The sequence below is a fragment of the Coregonus clupeaformis genome, chromosome 37 (assembly GCF_020615455.1).
Source record: "Coregonus clupeaformis isolate EN_2021a chromosome 37, ASM2061545v1, whole genome shotgun sequence".
NCBI classification, from domain to species: domain Eukaryota; kingdom Metazoa; phylum Chordata; class Actinopteri; order Salmoniformes; family Salmonidae; genus Coregonus; species Coregonus clupeaformis.
In genome coordinates, this window is record NC_059228.1 from 5,801,058 (window position 1) to 5,822,468 (window position 21,411).

The 21,411-nt window shown below is 42.7% G+C and overlaps 2 protein-coding genes across 2 annotated transcripts in view; one reads left to right on the top strand and one right to left on the bottom strand.

Moving 5' to 3' along the window:
* Window positions 1-402: 402 nt before the first annotated feature.
* On the bottom strand, window positions 403-2,347 carry LOC121553297 (cell division cycle-associated protein 3-like). The gene is made up of 4 exons (XM_041866318.1): window positions 2,330-2,347; window positions 1,717-2,014; window positions 903-1,297; window positions 403-843 (listed from the first exon to the last, which is right to left on the bottom strand). The coding sequence occupies exons 1-4, from the start codon at window positions 2,345-2,347 to the stop codon at window positions 403-405; spliced, it is 1,152 nt and encodes a 383-aa protein (XP_041722252.1).
* Window positions 2,348-2,763: 416 nt separating this feature from the next.
* Window positions 2,764-21,411, top strand: part of LOC121553502 (Kv channel-interacting protein 2-like) — a 124,162-nt gene continuing 105,514 nt past the window's right edge. Inside the window, exon 1 of the mRNA XM_041866647.1 lies at window positions 2,764-2,988. Within this exon, the coding sequence (XP_041722581.1) occupies window positions 2,901-2,988 (88 nt within the window). The 5' untranslated portion in view covers window positions 2,764-2,900. The remainder of the gene's footprint in view (window positions 2,989-21,411) is intronic.

Consider the following 21,411-nt stretch of genomic DNA (forward strand, 5'->3'; position numbering starts at 1 on the left):
CATTTTTATATTTTAGTCATTAAGCAGACGCTCTTATCCAGAGCGACGTACAGTTAGTGAGTGCATACATTTTCCAGTTAAGAGCATAAAAACAGATTCCGATTGAAAGCAAATGTATTTATTTATTTATTTATTTACATAAAAGGACAGAATAGCAAAAACACTGATATGGACGTTTGAAATAAATGCAAAGAAAAAACTGTCAGACAATAAATCGTATCGATGGCACTTCCAAAAACATCATGTGCACAAATTATAATTTGTTAGCAGTTTGAAAAAGTCAGTTGAAAAAAAAAGGCTGTACACTTTAAAAAAGGCTTGTTTTTAGAAAGATGTAGAAAAATGGCAAGATTCTGTACACTGGTCAGTTAGTGTTTGTGCATGTTCTTCTGCCACATCAGTCTATCGGTTCTCCTTGTCCAGGGACACAGTCAGGACTCTCCGGTCCATCTGGCCCAGCCTCTGTCTGTCTGGGGTGGACACCTTCAGCTTCATCTGTGTAGCTTGCTCCCGGGGGGAGTTGGTGTCCTTGAGCATCTGCAGAGGGGAGCGGCCTTCAGCCACGAGTGCCTTGTCGCTCTGTTTCTGTTTGACCGACTGCCCCTTGTTCTCATTGGCTGTGTTCTTGTTTCCAACCTGGACGGAGTGTGGTGAAAAGGACGAGCCCCCCTTGCCTCCTCTCCCTCTGGCCCTCACCCCTGTGGCCCCGAAGCCCTTCCCTAGCCACTGGGGCTTGAACACCATTTGACTGGGGCTCTTGGTGTTGAAGGTGGGGCAGCGGATCCCATCCCCCAGTGGTACCATCCCCCAGTGGTTTGGGGCTGCTGCTGGCTCACACTGGGGCTTGGGCCAGTGGTTGTGGGGGATGGTACAACAGGCGACTCTTGCGTGACAGGCATCACTGGCTCCTCCACTGGTGTTGGGACCTCCACTTTCTCCTCCGCTTTGGGCATCTCCGTAGCAACAGTGACTTCAGTTAACTCGGTAACGGTGGGGATGGGTGGTTCAGCCATTGGGGTCAGAGCTTGTGCGGGGTCAGAGGTGATTGAGGGAAGGGCATACGCGTGGTCACGTTCGTCCTTGTGGAGTTCAGCAGCAGCGTTGTCAGGGAGAGGAGACTCAGGGCTTTCGTAGTGCACCTCGGCCAAGGTCTGGGATGGGGCGATGCTGTCGTGGCAGGTGATCAAGCTCATACTCAGGCGCTTGTGTAGTGAAGACTCCTTGGCCTCTTCGGCTTCCTCCAGAGTGAAATCGGCCTCGACTTCTATCTGGGCCTCCCCACGAGAACAAAGGGGCTCTGGATGAGAAGCGTATGACTAGTCACGCTCTGGGGAGAGGGCCGGATCATCTCCCGAGTGGCGCAGTGCTGTAAGGCACTGCATCGCAGTGCTAGCTGTGCCACTAGAGATCCTGGTTCGAATCCAGACTCTGTCGTAGCCGGCCTCGACCGGGAGACCCATGGGGCAGCGCACAATTAGCCAGCATCGTCCAGGGGAGGGAATGGCCGGCAGGGATGTAGCTCAGTTGGTAGAGCATGGCGTTTGCAACACCAGGGTTGTGGGTTCGATTCCCACGGGGGGCCAGTATGAAAATGTATGCACTCACTTAACTGTAAGTCGCTCTGGATAAGAGCGTCTGCTAAATGACTAAAATGTAAATGTAAAAATGTAATGTCACTTGAGACCTGTGATGGCTGAGGGAAGAGAAGGGGCTCACTGGAGCCTAACTCTCCCTCCACCACTGCCGCCTCCTCCACCTTGAGGTTGGGAAACGTGTTAAAGGGTGTAGGGGCAACTATTTCTACAGAGTCGCCGTGGAGGAGCATGCCGAGGCGACGGGCGAAGGAGCCAACTGTCACTCTCATTGAGTCCTTCATTGGGGTGCGGGTGACGCCGACTGTGGGTGACCGAGGGTCGCTGGCTAGAATAGAGCATTCGCTCTCCACCACAACTGGGACACAGGAGACAGTTCCACCCACCTGAATGGGTGTGCGGTCAAAGGCTACAGATGGAGACTGTGGGTCGACAAGCTGAGAGAGACGAGGGAGAGCTCACGCCTTCCTTTCCTCCTCTGGCTCTACTGGGATTTGGACATTTCATGCATCTACATCTTCGGAGAGAATACAAAATTAAGAGAGGAAGTCATTGACCAGATTCTCCTCCTCCACCCTCCCTCTCTCTTCCCTCTGGTCCACATGAGAGCTTAGCATACACTGGGAGAAGAGAAGAGAGGCGACGGAAAAGATAGCGAGAGAGTGAGGGAGGAGAGGAGAGCGGCGAGTGACGCTAATTGCCGTGTTTGCTTTGTTTCTCCCTGTCGCATTACTTACTCTCCCGCTGGAACACATACACAAACACCCACACACACACACACAAACATGCACACTTACTCTCCCGCTGGCTCACACCAAAACAAACCTCCCAGGCAGTGTTTGTTTCTTTGAAAGCAGCAAGTAGAGAAAAACAACAGGAGACAGATGAGAAGGAGAAAATAAATAGTCACTGGAGGAAGAAGAGAAGACAATATAACGAGTAGAGGAGAGAAAATAAGAGAGTAGAAAAACATGTCACTCAGAGTACAGTAGTTGTATAGTACACAGAATTTTCCGCCACTCTCCCAGCCAATCAGATCGAGTGAGAGGATTCTCACAGGGTAAGGGGGAGGAGACAGAACACTGTTGTTGATTGACAGCAGGAGGCCTAGAGGTGGAGCCACGAACGAAAGGAGATAGAGAAGGTGGAGAGAGTGAGAGAGAGAGAAGAGCAGCAAGCAGCTACACTTTACACTCCCTTTCCTTTCTTCCTTCTTTCCCTCTTTTCGCTGGTTTTCTGCCTAGTCGATACCCCCCAACACTCGCCATCACCCCCACCTTGTGACTATCATTAGCCACTACAGTCAAGATGAGCCATTGCAGGAAGAGATGCAAGAGACAGCTGACCAAAGTGTTTCGCTTTTTCTACCGCTTCCTCACAGGGACACTGGAGAAAGGTAGGCAGTCTCTCCACTGTAACCCCCCGTCCTGGTCCTGGTCCTAACCAGACCCAGACTCCCACAGCGGGCTCACCTCCGCAGGTAAGGTGAGAGCAGAGCTCTGGGTCTGGGTCTGGAGCTGCTCCTGGTTCTTGCTTCAATATAGGAGTGTTTTTGGACTAGGAGCTGTTGTGTTGTAGCTCTATAGTTGTATCTCTGTTCCAGCTTTGTCATTCTATGTCTAGGAGCTGAAGTGTTCTAGCTGTGTGGTGCTGCTGGTATCTGATGTTTTATATCTATTGGTTCGGTGTGGTTTTCAATATATGCCTTGTAGTGTGTGTGTGTGTGTGTGTGTGTGTGTGTGTGTGTGTGTGTGTGTGTGTGTGTGTGTGTGTGTGTGTGTGTGTGTGTGTGTGTGTGTGTGTGTGTGTGTGTGTGTGTGTGTGTGTGTGTGTGTGTGTGGATAAGGTATATGTATGTATGTGGGTGCTTATATTTGTCCTATTTCACACATGTACAAGTGTGTATTATACAAATGTGTGAATTGTAAAAAATTAAAAAGCAATAATCTGAGACCCCCTCGGAAAATGGGGTCACAGCCACTGTGTGTGTGTGTGTGTGTATGTGTGTGTGTGAGAGAGAGAGCCATTATACTCTCTGTGCATGGAGATTACATGGTAATTATTAAATGAATTGAACTGTGGATGTACTATACACTGAACAAAAATATGAAAACAACATGTAAAGTGTTGGTCCCATGTTTCATGAGCTGAAATATAAGATCCCAAAAATGTTCCCTATGCACAAAAAGCTTATTTCTCTCCAATTCTGTGCACAAATCTGTTTACATCCCTGTTAGTGAGCATTTCCTCTTTGCCAAAATAATCCATCCACCTGACAGGTGTGGCATATCAAGAAGCTGATTAAACAGCATGATCATTTCACAGGTGCACATTGTGCTGGGGACAATGAAAAGCCACTCTAAAATGTGGAGTTTTGTCACACAATACAATGCCAGTTTTGAGGGAGCATGCAATTGGCATGCTGACTACAGGAATGTCCACCAAAGCTGTTGCCAGAGAATTTAATGTTAATTTCTCTAGCATAAGCCGCCTCCAACGTCGTTTTAGAAGATTTGGCAGTACGTCCAACCGGGCTCACAACCGCAGACCACGTGTATGGCATAGTGTGGATGAGCGGTTTGCTGATGTCAACTTTGTGAACCGATTGTCCCATGGTGGCAGTGGGGTTATGGTACAGTATGGGCAGGCATAAACTACGGTCAACAAACACAATTGCATTTTATCGATGGCAATTTGAATGCACAGAAATTCCGTGATGAGAGGCCCATTTTTAAAGGTATCTGTGACCAAGTCATGTGAAATCCATAGATTAGGGCCTAGTGAATTTATTTCAATTGACTGATTTCCTCATATGAATTGTAACTCAGTTAAATCTTAGACATTTTAGAATTTTGCGTTTATATATTTGTTCAGTATAGAATGAAAGAAAGGCTGGACTGAGTAAACTTTCTTCTTGTATCTTTCTTCATGAATCCCTCTCTCTCTTATTTATTTTGTCACTCCATCGCTCGATATTTTTGCTTTTCTATCTGAATCACTATCTTTCTTCAGCAGAACCAAAAGACATTCATCCCCTACAAACTGTTGAGCAATGATATGATACCAGTATAGTTCACCTGTTAAGTGGGTTACTGTGTGATAAGCTTATTTTATTGATCTACTTGACAAGGTACCTATTTCATCCTCCGTCTTCATTCTTTCTTTCTTTCTTTCTTTCTCTCATTCTTCTTTCTCTCGTTAGACTTTGACATCTGCAGAAGAGTGTGTTCATCAAGGCAAAGGGTGGCTATTTGAAGTATATTTTGATTTGTTTAACACTTTTTTGGTTACTACATGATTCCATATGTGTTATTTCATAGTTTTGACATCTTCACTATTATTCTACAATGTAAAAAAAGTAAAAATAATCAAAGAAAAACCCTTGAATGAGTAGGTGTGTCAACTTTTGACTGGTATTGTACACACACAAACACAGCAGAGCTGCTATCAGAAATGCTATGCATAATGAAATACTATACTGTCCAGTCAGTAAATCAGTGGTCTTATAATCCCCTCAGCAGATCCATTAAGTATTTATTAAATACAGTGTGTTTGTGTGTGCGCTTGTTCATGTGTGTTTCCGTAAGTTTGCCCAGAGAGCAAGGTTTCCATGACAACCAGTTCCTGCGTGTCTGTTCCAGGAAGAGGAGAGCGAGAAAGAGAGAGGGGGGTGGGGATGGAGAGGGGGATGTAGAAAATATAGAGAGAGAGAGGTGAATGTGGTCCTCTGTGTATAGGAGCTAGCTAACAGTAGGAGTTTGCCATGATTTCATCAAAGTCAATCATTGTTTGTATTTCGGCATCATGGCATTTCAGGACATGCTTATGTAAAGAGGCCCAGCTAATACAGTGCCCAGTATTCATCCCCCTTGGCGATTTTCCTATTTTGTTGCATTACAACCTGTAATTTAAATTTATTTTATTTGGATTTAATGTAATGGACATACACAAAATAGTAAAAAATGGTGAAGTGAAATTAAAAAAAGAACTTGTTAAAAAAATTATACAAAATAAATAACGGAAAAGTTGTGCGTGCATACAGTGGGGGAAAAAAGTATTTAGTCAGCCACCAATTGTGCAAGTTCTCCCACTTAAAAAAGATGAGAGACGCCTGTAATTTTCATCATAGGTACACGTCAACTATGACAGACAAAATGAGGAAAAAAAATCCAGAAAATCACATTGTAGGATTTGTAATGAATTTATTAGCAAATTATGGTGGAAAATAAGTATTTGGTCAATAACAAAAGTTTCTCAATACTTTGTTATATACCCTTTGTTGGCAATGACACAGGTCAAACGTTTTCTGTAAGTCTTCACAAGGGTTTTCACACACTGTTGCTGGTATTTTGGCCCATTCCTCCATGCAGATCTCCTCTAGAGCAGTGATGTCTTGGGGCTGTCGCTGGGCAACACAGAGTTTCAACTCCCTCCAAAGATTGTCTATGGGGTTGAGATCTGGAGACTGGCTAGGCCACTCCAGGACCTTGAAATGCTTCTTATGAAGCCACTCCTTCGTTGCCCGGGCGGTGTGTTTGGGATCATTGTAATGCTGAAAGACCCAGCCACGTTTCATCTTCAATGCCCTTGCTGATGGAAGGAGGTTTTCACTCAAAATCTCACGATACATGGCCCCATTAATTATTTCCTTTACACGGATCAGTCGTACTGGTCCCTTTGCAGAAAAAACAGCCCCAAAGCATGATGTTTCCACCCCCATGCTTCACAGTAGGTATGGTGTTCTTTGGATGCAACTCAGCATTCTTTGTCCTCCAAACACGACGAGTTGAGTTTTTACCAAAAAGTTCTATTTTGGTTTCATCTGACCATATGACATTCTCCCAATCCTCTTCTGGATCACCCAAATGCACTCTAGCAAACTTCAGACGGGCCTGGACATGTACTGGCTTAAGCAGGGGGACACGTCTAGCACTGCAGGATTTGAGTCCCTGGCGGCGTAGTGTGTTACTGATGGTAGGCTTTGTTACTTTGGTCCCAGCTCTCTGCAGGTCATTCACTAGGTCCCCCCCGTGTGGTTCTGGGATTTTTGCTCACCGTTCTTGTGATCATTTTGACCCCACGGGGTGAGATCTTGCATGGAGCCCCAGATCGAGGGAGATTATCAGTGGTCTTGTATGTCTTCCATTTCCTAATAATTGCTCCCACAGTTGATTTCTTCAAACCAAGCTGCTTACCTATTGCAGATTCAGTCTTCCCAGCCTGGTGCAGGTCTACAATTTTGTTTCTGGTGTCCTTTGACAGCTCTTTGGTCTTGGCCATAGTGGAGTTTGGAGTGTGACTGTTTGAGGTTGTGGACAGGTGTCTTTTATACTGATAACAAGTTCAAACAGGTGCCATTAATACAGGTAACGAGTGGAGGACAGAGGAGCCTCTTAAAGAAGAAGTTACAGGTCTGTGAGAGCCAGAAATCTTGCTTCTTTGTAGGTGACCAAATACTTATTTTCCACCATAATTTGCAAATAAATTCATAAAAAAATCGTACAATGTGATTTTCTGGATTTTTTTTCTCAATTTGTCTGTCATAGTTGACGTGTACCTCTGATGAAAATTACAGGCTTCTCTCATCTTTTTAAGTGGGAGAACTTGCACAATTGGTGGCTGACTAAATACTTTTTTTCCCCACTGTATGTATTCACCCCCTTTGCTATAAAGCCCCTAAATAAGATCTGGTGCAACCAATTACCTTCAGAAGTCACATAATTCGTTAAATAAAGTCTAAATGTGTGCAATCTAAGTGTCACATGATCTGTCACATGATCTCAGTATATATACATCTGTTCTGAAAGGCCCCAGACTCTACAACACCACTAAGCAAGGGGAACCACCAAGCAAGAAGCACCATGAAGACTAAGGAGCTCTCCAAACAGGTCAGGGACAAAGTTGTGGATACGTACAGATCAGGGTTGGGTTATAAAAAAATATCAGAAACTTTGAACATCCCACAGAGCACCATTAAATCCATTATTAAAAAATGGAAAGAATATGGCACCACAACAAACCTGCCAAGAGAGGGCCGCCCACCAAAACTCACAGACCAGGCAAGGAGGGCATTAATCAGAGAGCCAACAAAGAGACCAAAGATAACCCTGAAGGAGCTGTAAAGCTCCACAGCAGAGATTGGAGTATCTGTCCAAAGGACCACTTTAAGCCATACACTCCACAGAGCTGGGCTTTACGGAAGAGTGGCCAGAAAAAAAGCCATTGCTTAAAGAACAAAATAAGCAAACACGTCTGCTGTGAATAGTTATGCACGCTCAAGTTTTCTGTTTCTTTGTTTAATTTCTTGTTTGTTTCACAATAAAAATTATTTTGCATCTTCAAAGTGGTAGGCATGTTGTGTAAATCAAATGATACAAACCCCCCAAAAAATCCATTTTAATTCCAGGTTGTAAGGCAACAAAATAGGAAAAATGGCAAGGGGGGTGAATACTTTTGCAAGCCACTCTAGACAATCTATAAAATGTTACAATAGATAACATTTACTAGATGGATACACAAGTTTTAGACCACCAGTCCCTGATTAGAGGGGAAGGATGAAAACCTGTAGGTCCACAGTTCAACGCAATAACTGAGTTCAACCGAGGTCAAAACAATGCCTTTTGTAAAAGTTAATTATAGGGAACCACTTTTAATGCCACACAGTTTGAGCAAGCCATAGGGATCCCACATTCAATTATTAGTAGAGTGAACCAAATGTAGTTTTTCTGCCTTCCACCATTTCTGAGGAGGATGAAGGGAGGGAGAGAACTCTAACTGTGATAATTAAGCTGGCTTGCACAGCATATACCTTCTTCTCTCTGCCTTAGGGCTGTTATATTGTTGTGTAACCATCTCTACTTGGACTAACAGACATGAAACACTATTCGGCAAATCTCTCTCTCTCTCTCTTTGTTCTCTCCTCTTTCTCTCAGTGCCTCTGGGCTGTCTGTCTGTTGTTTTGTGTTGTTCGTCTGACTTATTTTATTGTCTGTCTGATAAGATATTCATTGGGTTGTGTCATTCTCTGAATGGCAAGAGACCAAATGTCCAGGCAATCCTTGGCCTATATCTGATTCATTACATGTTAAACCGCTGAGCTAAAGCCTAGGCAGCTCAGAGAGCTGACACAAGTATTTTAGGTCTCAAGCGAGGTTACTCATTACCTGAGTGCAGTTCAATGAACCACCTCTGCTATAGCTATAATCTATGCCAGTAGAGTAAAGTAACAGGAGCACATATTCTATTGTCTTCTTGTTTTGCCAGACGGCTAATCTGCCATTCTCCGATTGAAGGGTATGAGCTTTGTTTTTGTTGTCTTTTGTCTCTCTCATTAGCTTCAGTTAGGGGCTAATTCCGACCTGAGTTAAGCATGTGTAAATGGAACATAATTCCCATTTTATGCACTTTTTTCTATATGTGTATTCTGACCTTGAACTTAAGCATTAAAATAGCATGCTATTCACCCACTATTCGTTCGGGGTGGAGATCTAAGAAATGAAGGTGTGGCGGATGTGTGTCTACAGATACGCCATATTCTGACCTGGACGAGGAAACCATGAATAAGGCATCTACAGGGCTCTACGCTCTACGCTGACTTTTTTACAGCACGTGTGGGCCTAAGTGGAAACATGTAGGCTCACACTAAGAAATGTAGGAGCACAAGAAAATATACACTAATTATACAAAAGTATGTGGACACAACTTCAAATTAGTGGATTCGGCTATTTCAGCCACACCCGTTGCTGACAGGTGTATAAAATCGAGCACACAGCCATGCAATCTCCATAGACAAACATTGTCAGTAGAATGGCCTTACTGTAGAGCTCAGTGACTTTCAATGTGGCACCGTCCTAGGATGCCACCTTTCCAACAAGTCAATTCGTCAAATTTCTGCCCTGCTAGAGCTGCCCCGGTCAACTGTAAGTGCTGTTATTGTGAAGTGGAAACGTCTACCAGCAACAAAGGCTCAGCCGTGAAGTGGTAGGCCATACAAGCTCACAGAACGGGACCGTTGAGTGCTGAAGCGCATAGTGCGTAAAAATCGTCTGTCCTCAGTTGCAACATTAACTACCGAGTTCCAAACTGCCTCTGGAAGCAATGTCAGCACAATAACTATTCGTCGGGAGCTTCAAGAAATGGGTTTTCATGGCCGAGCAGCCACACACAAGCCTAAGATCACCATGCGCAATGCCAAGCATCGGCTGGAGTGGTGTAAAGTTTGCCGCCATTGGACTCTGGAGCAGTGGAAACGTGTTCTCTGGAGTGATGAATCACGCTACACCATCTGGCAGTCCGACTTATCTGGGTTTGGCGGATGCCAGGAGAACTTTACCTGCCGAATGCATAGTGCCAACTGCAAAGTTTGGTGGAGTAGAAATAATGGTCTGGGGCTGTTTTTCATGGGTCAGGCTAGGCCCATAGTTCCAGCGAAGGGAAATCTTAACTCTACAGCATACAATGACGTTCTAGACAATTCTGTTCTTCCAACATTGTGGCAACAGTTTGGGGAAGGCCTTTTCCTGTTTCAGCATGACAATGCCCCTGTGCACAAAGCATACAGAAATGGTTGGTCCATACAGAAATGGTTTGTTGAGATCAGTGTGGAAAAACTTGACTGGTGTAGAAAAACTCGACTGGCCTGAACAGAGCCCTGACATCAACCCCATCGAACACCTTTGGGATGAATTGGAACGCCGACTGCGAGCCAGGCCTAATCTCCCAACATCAGTGCCCGACCTCACTAAATGCTCTTGTGGCTGAATGGAAGCAAGTCCCCGCAGCAATGTTCCAACATCTAGTGCAGTCCTTCTCAAATAGTGGGGCGCGCCCCCCTGGGGGGGCTCGGAGCGATGCCGGGGGGGCGCGTGTGACCCTGGGGAACATGCTTTTTTTTGCCGCAGGGAGTAGTTTTTTTTTGCACCGAACAAAAGCACAGAGTAGGAGATATGAAGTGCAGATAACAAACCCTTAAGAGACGCCATGGAAACATATCTAACAGGGATGAAAAGAAAGGCGGAGAGAGACGGAGATAATGAGACAAACGTAAGTCTCCCGAAAGCTAAGACGAGGAAATATGACGAAGCGTATGTAGCGCTTGGCTTCACTGTGACTACGGTGGGAGAAGAGGAAAGACCGGTATGTTTACTGTGTCTAAAAATGTTGGCAGCGGACAGCATGAAGCCAAATAAATTAAGGCGTCACTTAAATACATTACACCCCAATCACGCTGATAAGCCGCTTGAGTTTTTTCTGCGAAAACATGCCGAATATTGCCAACAATCGTCCCGCTTTGTGAATGCTACTTCAGGAAACCAGCGAGCACTGTTAGCATCATATAAGGTGGCGTATCAAATTGCTCAGTGCAAAAAAAAACACTCCATAGCAGAGGAGCTGATACTGCCTGCAGCATTAGACATGGTCTCTGTCATGCTGGATGACGCAAGTGCTGCAAAAATAAAAACTATCCCTCTGTCCAATGACACTGTCGCCAGACGTATAAATGACATTGCTAACGATCTTAAAGAACAGCTGGTAGATAAACTCAAAGACAAACGTGCCTTTTGCCATTAATCCTGACTTCCTCATTTTGCTAAAAAAAAATCAGCACAAATGGTTTTATTCATTTTTGTTTTATAGGTCAGTGTTTCATATATTGGGCTCCTGAGTTCATGTTGCTGATCAATTTGAATTTATGATTATTTATTGATTATATTTTATTTTATTTTTCAGTATCAAATGGTCCAAAAAAATTTACAGTTTAAATAAGGCAAATTTCAGGCAAATTGATGCACTTTAAGTCTTTTCTGTTACAGACTAAAAAACAATGTTAATAAAGTTATTCTTTGTTGTAAGTTGATCTATATTTCTTTATTTTATTTTTATTTTCTTTAATGTTAATAAGGATACAATGTTATGCAGAGGTGTACTTAGAACAATTTCATAGACAAATGATACTATTTCCAGTTGCGGCGGAGAGTTGGGGGGCGCGAAATGTTTACTTCTTCCTAGGGGGGGCGCAACAGAAAATAATTGAGAAGCACTGATCTAGTGGAAAGCCTTCCCAGAAGAGTGGAGGCTGTTATAGCAGCAAAGGTGGGACCAACTCCATATTAACATCCATGATTCTGGAACGAGATGTTCGACGAGCAGGTTTCCACATACTTTTGGTCATGTAGTGTATTTGAGATATTAAAGCTAGAATCAAAAAGAATCTAGGCACACTGGTGCTCCTAAATTCAAATTCCAGTTCGCACAGCAGAATTTTTAGGTGCATATGCGAGAAAAATGGTCACACTGTAGAGCCCTGATCTACTTCATTTTTTAACAATAGAAATAACAGCATTTTCCACGCACTGTAATTTATAAATTGATAAGAGCTATTGATAAGAGCTAGGTAAATGAGTAATCCGTTTGGAGAAGGGGATTGTAAATACACATAGCAATTGTTTTAGATGATTGTTCCTTATACAAATGTGAAACTAGTCATATGGAATCAAACAAAAAATTATATCAACATGACAAACAGTGCCTTCAGAAAGTATTCATACCCCTTGACTTATTCCACATTTTGTTGTGTTACCCAGAATACAAAATTGATTAAATATATTTTCTTACGCATGCCTTTCCTACGCACTTCTCAGTAGATGGTATTCAGACTTACCTTATGCAGGTGTGTAACGGGCTTTGCAGGTGTGGTTCCCTAGTGCAAGCTGAATAAATGTAATTCAAACGCTGAAAACCCTCCCACTTGCTGGCCAACAGATGTTCTCATGGAGTTTTCATTAGATTTATCTTAAGCCATCCCTTTAAATTGGGAAATATGTATGAATCATACAAAAACAGGTTTGGAGAGCCTTTACACACAAAATATATTCATGAATCAAAAATACAGTGGTTTGATTCATTCTGAAAATTGCCACATTCAGTTCTTTAACCCATGGTAATCACAAGAGGTTAGTGGCACCTTAATGGGGAGAACAGGCTCGTGGTAATGGCTGGAGCGGATTTGGTGGAATGGTATCAACTACATCAAACATGGTTTCCATGTGTTTGATGCCATTCCATTCACTCCATTCCAGCCATTATTATGAGCCGTCCTCCCCTCAGCAGCCTCCACTGATGGTAATGTAGGAAGATTAGAGTATATATAATTATAATAGGAGAATAGTGTATAATAGTAGGCTATACCCTTGTCTATTGCCTGTGCTAACCATGGAACTGTGTGATGACACAGCCAAGTGTTGCACCATGTGTCGGGTTCAAACTGTTACGGCTTGGTTTGCGCTCTGCTCCATAATGAATAAAGTAGCATATACGTTTAAAATATATACACTACCTGTCAAAAGTTTTAGAACACCTACTCATTCAAGGGTTTTTCTTTATTTTTACTATTTTCTACATTGTAGAATAATAGTGAAGACATCAAAAGTATGAAATAACACATATGGAATCATGTATTAACAAAACGTGTTAAACAAATCAAAATATATTTTCTATTTGAGATTCTTCAAATAGCCACCCTTTGCCTTGATGACAGCTTTGCACACTCTTAGGATTCTCTCAACCAGCTTCATGAGGTAGTCACCTGAAATGCATTTCAATTAACAGGTGTGCCTTCTTAAAAGTTAATTTGTGGAATTTATTTCCTTCTTAACGCATTTGAGCCGATCAGTTGTGTTGTGACAAGATAAGGGGGTATACAGAAGATAGCCCTATTTGGTAAAAGACCAAGTCCATATTATGGCAAGAACAGATGAAATAAGCAAAGATAAACGACAGTCCATCATTACTTTAAGACATGAAGGTCAGTCAATATGGGACATTTCAAGAAAAGTTTCTTCAAGTGCAGTCGCAAAAACCATCAAGTGCTATGATGAAACTGGCTCTCATGAGGACCGCCACAGAAATGGAAGACCCAGAATTACCTCTGCTGCAGAGGATAAGTTAATTAGAGTTACCAGCCTCAGATATTGCAGCCCAAATAAATGCTTCACAGAGTTCAAGTAACAGACACATCTCAACATCAACTGTTCAGAGGAGACCGTGTGAATCAGGCCTTCATGGTCGAATTGCTGCAAAGAAACCACTACTAAAGGACACCAATAATAAGCAGAGACTTGCTTGGGCCAAGAAACACGAGCAATGGACATTAGACCGGTGGAAATGTGTCCTTTGGTTCCAATCGCCGTGTCTTTGTGAGACGTGGTGGGGGTGAACAGATTATCTCTGCATGTGTATTTCCCACCGTAAAGCATGGAGGAGGAGGTGTTATGGTGTGGGGGTGCTTCGCTGGTGACACTGTCTGTGATTTATTTAGAAATCAAGTAACAGACACACCAGCATGGCTACCACAGCATTCTGCAGCGATAATCCATCCCATCTGGTTTGGGCTTAGTGAGATTATCATTTGTTTTTCAACAGGACAATGACCCAACACACCTCCAGGCTGTGTAAGGGCTATTTTACCAAGAAGGAGAGTGATGGAGTGCTGCATCAGATGACCTGGCCTCCACAATCCCCCGACCTCATCCAGATTGAGATGGTTTGGGATGAGTCGGACCGCGGAGTGAAGGAAAAGCAGCCATCAAGTGCTCAGCATATGTGGGAACTCCTTCAAGACTGTTGGAAAAGCATTCCAGATGAAGCTGGTTGAGAGAATGCCAAGAGTGTGCAAAGCTGTCATCAAGGCAAAGGTTGGCAATTTAAAGAATCTCAAATATAAAATATATTTTGATTTGTTTAACACTTTTTGGGTTAACACATGATTCCATATGTGTTATTTCATAGTTTTTATGTCTTCACTATTATTCTACAATGTAGAAAATAGTCAAAATAATGAAAAACCCTTGAATGAGTAGGTGTTCTAAAACTTTTGACCGGTACTGTATATATTATCAACTGTTACTAATGATCCTCATTAACAACCACATGGCCATGACGGCGTTTACAGAGGAAACAAATGAAGGTAAACAAAACATTGTAATTAAATAGAAGGATACGGTAGGTACCAACTGAATTGAACTACCAGTAAATTGGCAGTTGAATATGTGTTATTATTAGGCCTATTGACGGTCGATACTGATAGTAGTATTTAACATGATGAAAATAGGAAACAGAGAAAGTTGGAGTAGCCTAGAATGAAGATATTCAAGAGTGCCCATCCCTGCAAGTTAAAAGGTTGTACATATAATTTAAATTCTGCATAATGGCACAGCATTTGATAAACTTTACTGTGGGAAAGTTGATATGTTGATATGCTTCAGATTGCTGCCATATGACTGGTTTCACATTTGTCACCAGCGATTATAAGGTAAAATATATCTAAAACAATATTTACAATTCCCTTATCCAAATGGATTACTCATTTACCTAGATCTTATCAATAGCTCTTATCAAGTTGTAAATTACAGTGCATGGAGAATGGTGCTCTTTCCATAGGAAAAACATAAGTAGATGCTTTTTCCACTTGGAACCGGGTCAAGTTGGTGGAATTATTAGGGAATTAAGTCAAGGTCAAAATACGGCATATCTGTAGACACACCTCCGCCACACCTTACTTTATTCAATCTCCACCCAAAATGAATAGCAGGTGAATTGCACGCTATTCTCATGCTTAAATTCAAGGTCAGAATACTTATACATTTTACATTTTAGTCATTTAGCAGACGCTCTTATCCAGAGCGACTTACAGTTAGTGAATACATATTTTTTTATACTGGCCCCCCGTGTGGCAAATAAAATTTGATTTGATTTGATTTGGAATCAGAACCATAGAGAACAGGGCTGACTGATAACAATCTAATTTACTGGAGATAAAGTATTGTACACATGCATGGCGAAGCACACACACACACACACACACACACAGCCACTCACTGTGGTGATGGAAAGAATAGAGGATAGGGAGGGGAGGAAGAGAGGAGGAGAAGAAGCACAAACCGTGGTGGCGAGGTAGGCAACACACAGCACACAGCAACACAGTGAGTCGACCAGTAGCAGTAATTAGTCAGAGTGACATGGTGCTAAAGGAAACAGAGGGTTCATTCTTCAGTCTCCTGGGAACGTTAATACACACTCCTAATGAATGACCTCCGATTACACAGCCCATATGGTGCTGTACTTATCTACACACATGCACACAGGCACGCACGCGCACACACACACACACACACATAAACAAACACACTACATGCAGTACATCATATATCAGTGGTTCACTAACAAGGAAATACATTTTCACCTGCTTTGTAACAGCTTCTTACAGTACTTGTATTTCTTTCTTGCACATTACTAAGTTGCACAGTGAATACTTGCACAGCACTTCTCTCTTGCTGCAAGTTCTACCTGTACCTTGAACAGATGATCCAATTACTGATGACTACACAGAAATGTGAATGTAATCAAAAAGAGACCTATGTTAGACCTATTTTAGTCATCCCTTTTTTAACCTTGATGCACTTTTATATCCCTAATGATGTTAACGATATCCTTATCTGACTTTTAATGCAGTATAAGCCTATATTATAATACATTTAGTATAATACTGATGATATCACCTTCTGCTCAGCTCCCTTTTTCTTCCTGCCCATCTCTCCCGCTTCGGTTTCTCTTCTTTATTAAATGGACAATAACTGTCAACGTATAATAGACCATGAATAAACCATACGCTGGCTGACGTGAAAAGCACTGAAGAGTTGGGGAAGAGTTGTTTGTGTGAAATGACTAACGGACTGTAGCATTTTATCCCTGCTTGTGTCAATAGTCTCCACAGGAGAGGAAATGTTTATTTCCATAAAGAGAAATCCCTCAAAACAAACCGCATGTCTTCATAGTGGGACTCCCTGTGTATCTGTCTATTTCATCAGAGAGAATAGAGGAGACACTCTGCTGTGTGTTTGTGTTGGTGTATGTGTGTGTGTGCATGTGTGTAACGCTCTGATATGACTGTATAATAGGCAATATCAGGACCCAGCAGGAGGCCAGAACGAAGCCTGGGGGTTGGATAGAGAAGAGGATGGAGGCCAGAGTGAGGACTGCAGGTTGGGTAGAGATGGATCCCAGTCATGGTGATGGGTTTGGGATGGCCAGAGTGTGGCTTGGGGGTTGGATAGAGATGGATCTAGGGCCCAGTCCAGAAACAAACCCCTCTTTCAACTTGTGTAGATCCGAGAGGATTGTATTGGTAGGCTAGTAAATATGACAGAAGGTCCAACATTGCTTATCACAGGTGGAGCTACTACCATTTTGTTAATAACTTTCCAATATTTCCACAAGTCTTATATCGTTGTATCATTGTTGTATAGTGTTATTTTAAAGTAGGATATTGTTCAATGAGGACTAGTGTTTTATTTCCAGTTAATCTGAGGTCATTTAAGTACACCTATAGTTATAGTAGCAAGTCAATGGCTTACACTCACCGGACAGTTTATTAGGTACATCCATCTAGTACCGGGTCGGACCCCCCTTTGCCTCCAGAGCAGCTGGAATTATTCGGGGCATTCTACAAGGTGTCGGAAACTTTCCACAGGGATGTTGGTCTGACGCGATGGGATCACACAGTTTCTGCAGATTGGACGGCGGTACATTCATGCTGCGAATAGCCCGTTCTATCTCATCCAAAATATTCTCTATTTGGTTGAGGTCTGGAGAATGCGTAAGTAAACTGAACTCGCTGTCATGTTCCAGGCAATGTTGTGAAACCCGGTGTGGTCGTCTGCTGCAATAGCAATATCCGTGACAAGGATCAACGAGTTGTGCGTAACGAGATGTCGTTCTGCACACCACCGTTGTACTGTGCCATTATTTGTCTGTTTGTGGCCCGCCTGTTAGCTTGCACGATTCTTGCCATTCTCCTTCGACCTCTCTCATCAACAAGCTGTTTTCGCCCACAGGACTACTGCTGACTGGAAGTTTTTTGTTTGTTGCACCATTGTCGGTAAACCCTAGACACTGTTGTGTGTGAAAAGCCCAGGAGGGCGTTTCTGAGATACTGGATCCGGTGCGCCTGGCACCGACGAGCATACCACGCTCAAAGTCACTTAGGTCACTCGTTTTGCCTATTCTAACGTTCAATCGAACAGTAACTGAATGCCTTGATGCCTGTCTGCCTGCTTTATATAGCAAGCCAATGCCACGTGACTCAATGTCTGTAGAAGGGATCCATTTTCGTGAACGTGGTAGCGTACCTAATAAACTGGCTGGTAAGTGTATATGGATATCACAGGGAGATCATTCAAGATTGACTTTGCAATTGGACGTCTGTCCATGTCCTGAGGGTGACTCTGGATCGGAAGGTCATGTGTTCAATCCCAGTGGTAGACATTTGTTTTTTGTTTTAAGCCTATCCCAAATCTTAACCCTTACCTTAACCACTTAAAAACACTTTTACATTTGACGTTTGGTGAAACGGAACGATGCTGAGCAGGAGGAGCAACCAAGGGTGTGAAAAATCCTTCGAAATTTGACGTTTGGAGCCACTTCGAAATTTGACGTTTGGAGAAACGTGGATAAACATTAGAATCTGAAGTCAAATTGGTAAAACCGTGAGATATTGTTGGAATATCATTTGTAGCTCTGCTATTTTTCTTACTGAACTCTGACAGGTAACACTTTGTTAACAAGTCAGGACTCTTGCTTTTCACGTTTCGTCAATGTGGTGTGTGTATGTGCATGTGCGTGCTTGTGTTACATTAAAGGCCCAGCGCAGTCAAAAATGTGATTTTCCTGTGTTTTATATATATTTCCACACTATAAGGTTGGAATAATACTGTGAAATTGTGAAAATAATGATAAGGCCTTTTAATGTAAGAGCTGTTTGAAAAGACCGCCTGAAATTTCTGCCTGTTTTTGTGGGATGGAGTTTTGGCATCACCAGGCGGTAAATTAGTTAATAGACCAATAAGAAAGAAAGTTCCAAACCTTTCTGCCAGTAACAGCTAGTTTTCAGTTTTCCCCTCCCCACTCAGACCACTCCCAGACAGTCCTAGCAAAATTCTTGATTGAGAAATTGCTCTTTGCTAAGAAGCTAGTTTTGTTTATTTTTGAGCTTTTTAATTGTAACAATCACAGTAAGGTACTTAAAGCCAGTCTAAAATAGGGATGTTGCAGTGACTATTACCGCTACACCAGCACTCATGAGTCATGACCGTATTCCTATGAAGCCAGAAGTATTTTAATTTGAAGCGCGCCATATTGCTGAATGGGGCTGAATGACAACAAAAAAAACCCCGCTAAGGATCATGGTGAAAGTGGCAAAGGATCCTGGTCGATGTACTGTAGTCATTTTCCTCCTGCCTGAGAAAGTCAACCTTACTGTCTATGGTACAAGGGTGCGAGCGTCCTTGTAGCTTGCTGGCCTGGGATTGGTCTGTCAGCACGTGGATCACTATTTCATTAAATATGTCGATATGTAGCGGCAGGTAGTTTAGTGGTTAAGAGCGTAGTGCCAGTAACCGAAAGGTTGCTGGTTCTAATCCCCGAGCAGACTAGGTGAAGAATCTGTCGATGTGCCCTTCAGCAAGGCTCCTGTAATTGCTCCTGTAAGTCGCTCTGTATAAGAGTGTCTGCTAAATGACTGAAATGTAAAAATATGTAGCGAACTTTAAAATAATTCACTGTGGGGATCGAACTAGATCATAAACACATTTTAGAGCCCAAAACGGCCATAAAAAAAGAAAATCTTTGGCTGTTCCGGCTATCGTAATTTACATAGGCTTTCTAGGGCAGACCAGGGCTTTTGGCACCACTAGGTTGCTCCAGACCGGACCATGAGGGCCTGGAGATTTCGTCATGGCTACACTAGGTCATCACGTCGCCTGGCTGAGAAATCAGCTGCAAAATGTAAAGATATAAACCAAAATATAAAATGTGTTACTTTATTTTGCACTTACTGAGTTTAGCTTTAATTGTTACCCAGAAATGATTTGATATTGAGATAAAAAAAACGGCTGCATTGGACCTTCAACACCACTTAAAGATCACATCCAATTTTATTAAGGACACACTTTTTCCCCCTCCAGATGTAGATTTGTGAAGATTCTCACTCATTTTATCACCCATAATTTAATTGATTCCCTTTCTAAATCTGTAGCCTCTCTGTCTCTCACTGACACCTTCTGCTCTCACCTCACACTCACACTTGCACATACAGTTGAAGTCGGAAGTTTACATACACTTAGGTTGGAGTCATTAAAACTTGTTTTTCAACCACTCCACCAATTTCTTGTTTTGGCAAGTTGGTTCGGACATCTACTTTGTGGATGACACAAGTAATTTTTCCAACAATTGTTTACAGACAGATTATTTCACTTATAATTCACTGTATCACAATTCCAGTGGGTCAGAAGTTTACTGGCTTTAAACAGCTTGGAAAATTCCAGAAAATGATGTCATGGCTTTAGAGGCTTCGGCTAATTGACATCATTTGAGTCAATTGGAGGTGTACCTGTGGATGTATTTCAAGGCCTACCTTCAAACTCAGTGCCTCTTTGCTTGACATCATGGGAAAATCAAAAGAAATCAGCCAAGACCTCAGAATTCAAATTGTAGACCTGCACAAGTCTGGTTCATCCTTGGGAGCAATTTCCCAAACGCCTGAAGGTACATTTGACATTTTAGTCATTTAGCAGACGCTCTTATCCAGAGCAACTTACAGTTAGTGAGTGCATACCTCTTTTTTTTTTGGCCCCCTGTGGGAATCGAACCCACAACCCTGGTGTTGCAAGCGCCATGCTTTACCAACTGAGTACAATGTTAATCTGTACAAACAATAGTACGCCAATATAAACACCATGGGACCACGCAGCCGTCATACCGCTCAGGAAGGAGACGCGTTCTGTCTCCTAGAGATGAACGTACTTTGGTGCGAAAAGTGCAAATCAATCTCAGAACAACAGCAAAGGACCTTGTGAAGATGCTGGAGGAAACAGGTACAAAAGTATCTATATCCACAGTAAAACAAGTCCTTAATCGACATAACCTGAAAGGCCGCTCAGCAAGGAAGAAGCCACTGCTCCAAAACCGCCATAAAAAAGCCAGACTACAGTTTGCAACTGCACATGGAGACAAAGATCGTACTTTTTGGAGAAATGTCCTCTGGTCTGATAAAACAAAAATAGAACTGTTTGGCCATAATGACCATCGTTATGTTTGGAGAAAAAAGGGGAACGCTTGCAAGCCGAAGAACACCATCCCAACCGTGAAGCACAGGGGTGGCAGCATCATGCTGTGGGGGTGCTTTGCTGCAGGAGGGACTGATGCACTTCACAAAATAGATGGCATCATGAGGAAGGAAAATTATGTGGATATATTGAAGCAACATCTCAAGACATCAGTCAGGAAGTTAAAGCTCGGTCGCAAATGGGTCTTCCAAATGAACAGTGACCCCAAGCATACTTCCAAAGTTGTGACAAAATGGCTTAAGGACAACAAAGTCAAGGTATTGGAGTGGCCATCACAAAGCCCTGACCTCAATCCTATAGAACATTTGTGGGCAGAACTGAAAAAGCGTGTGCGAGCAAGGAGGCCTACAAACCTGACTCAGTTACACCAACTCTGTCAGGAGGAATGGGCCAAATTTCACCCAACTTATTGTGGGAAGCTTGTGGAAGGCTCCCCAAAATGTTTGACCCAAGTTAAACAATTTAAAGGCAATGCTACCAAATACTAATTGAGTATATGTAAACTTCTGACCCACTGGGAATGTGATTATAGAAATAAAAGCTGAAATAAATCATTCTCTCTACTATTATTCTGACATTTCACATTCTTAAAATAAAGTGGTGATCCTAGCTGACCTAAAACAGGGAATTTAATGTCAGGA

Bases quoted from the DNA above. Each gene is read 5' to 3' on its own strand.
- LOC121553297 (XM_041866318.1), bottom strand. The intron at 1,298-1,716 runs GTGAGCCCCTTC...CTTCTCATCCAG, and splicing joins GGAGGGAGAGTTAGGCTCCA to AGCCCCTTTGTTCTCGTGGG. The intron at 844-902 runs GTGATGCCTGTC...CACTGGCCCAAG, and splicing joins CAACACCAGTGGAGGAGCCA to CCCCAGTGTGAGCCAGCAGC.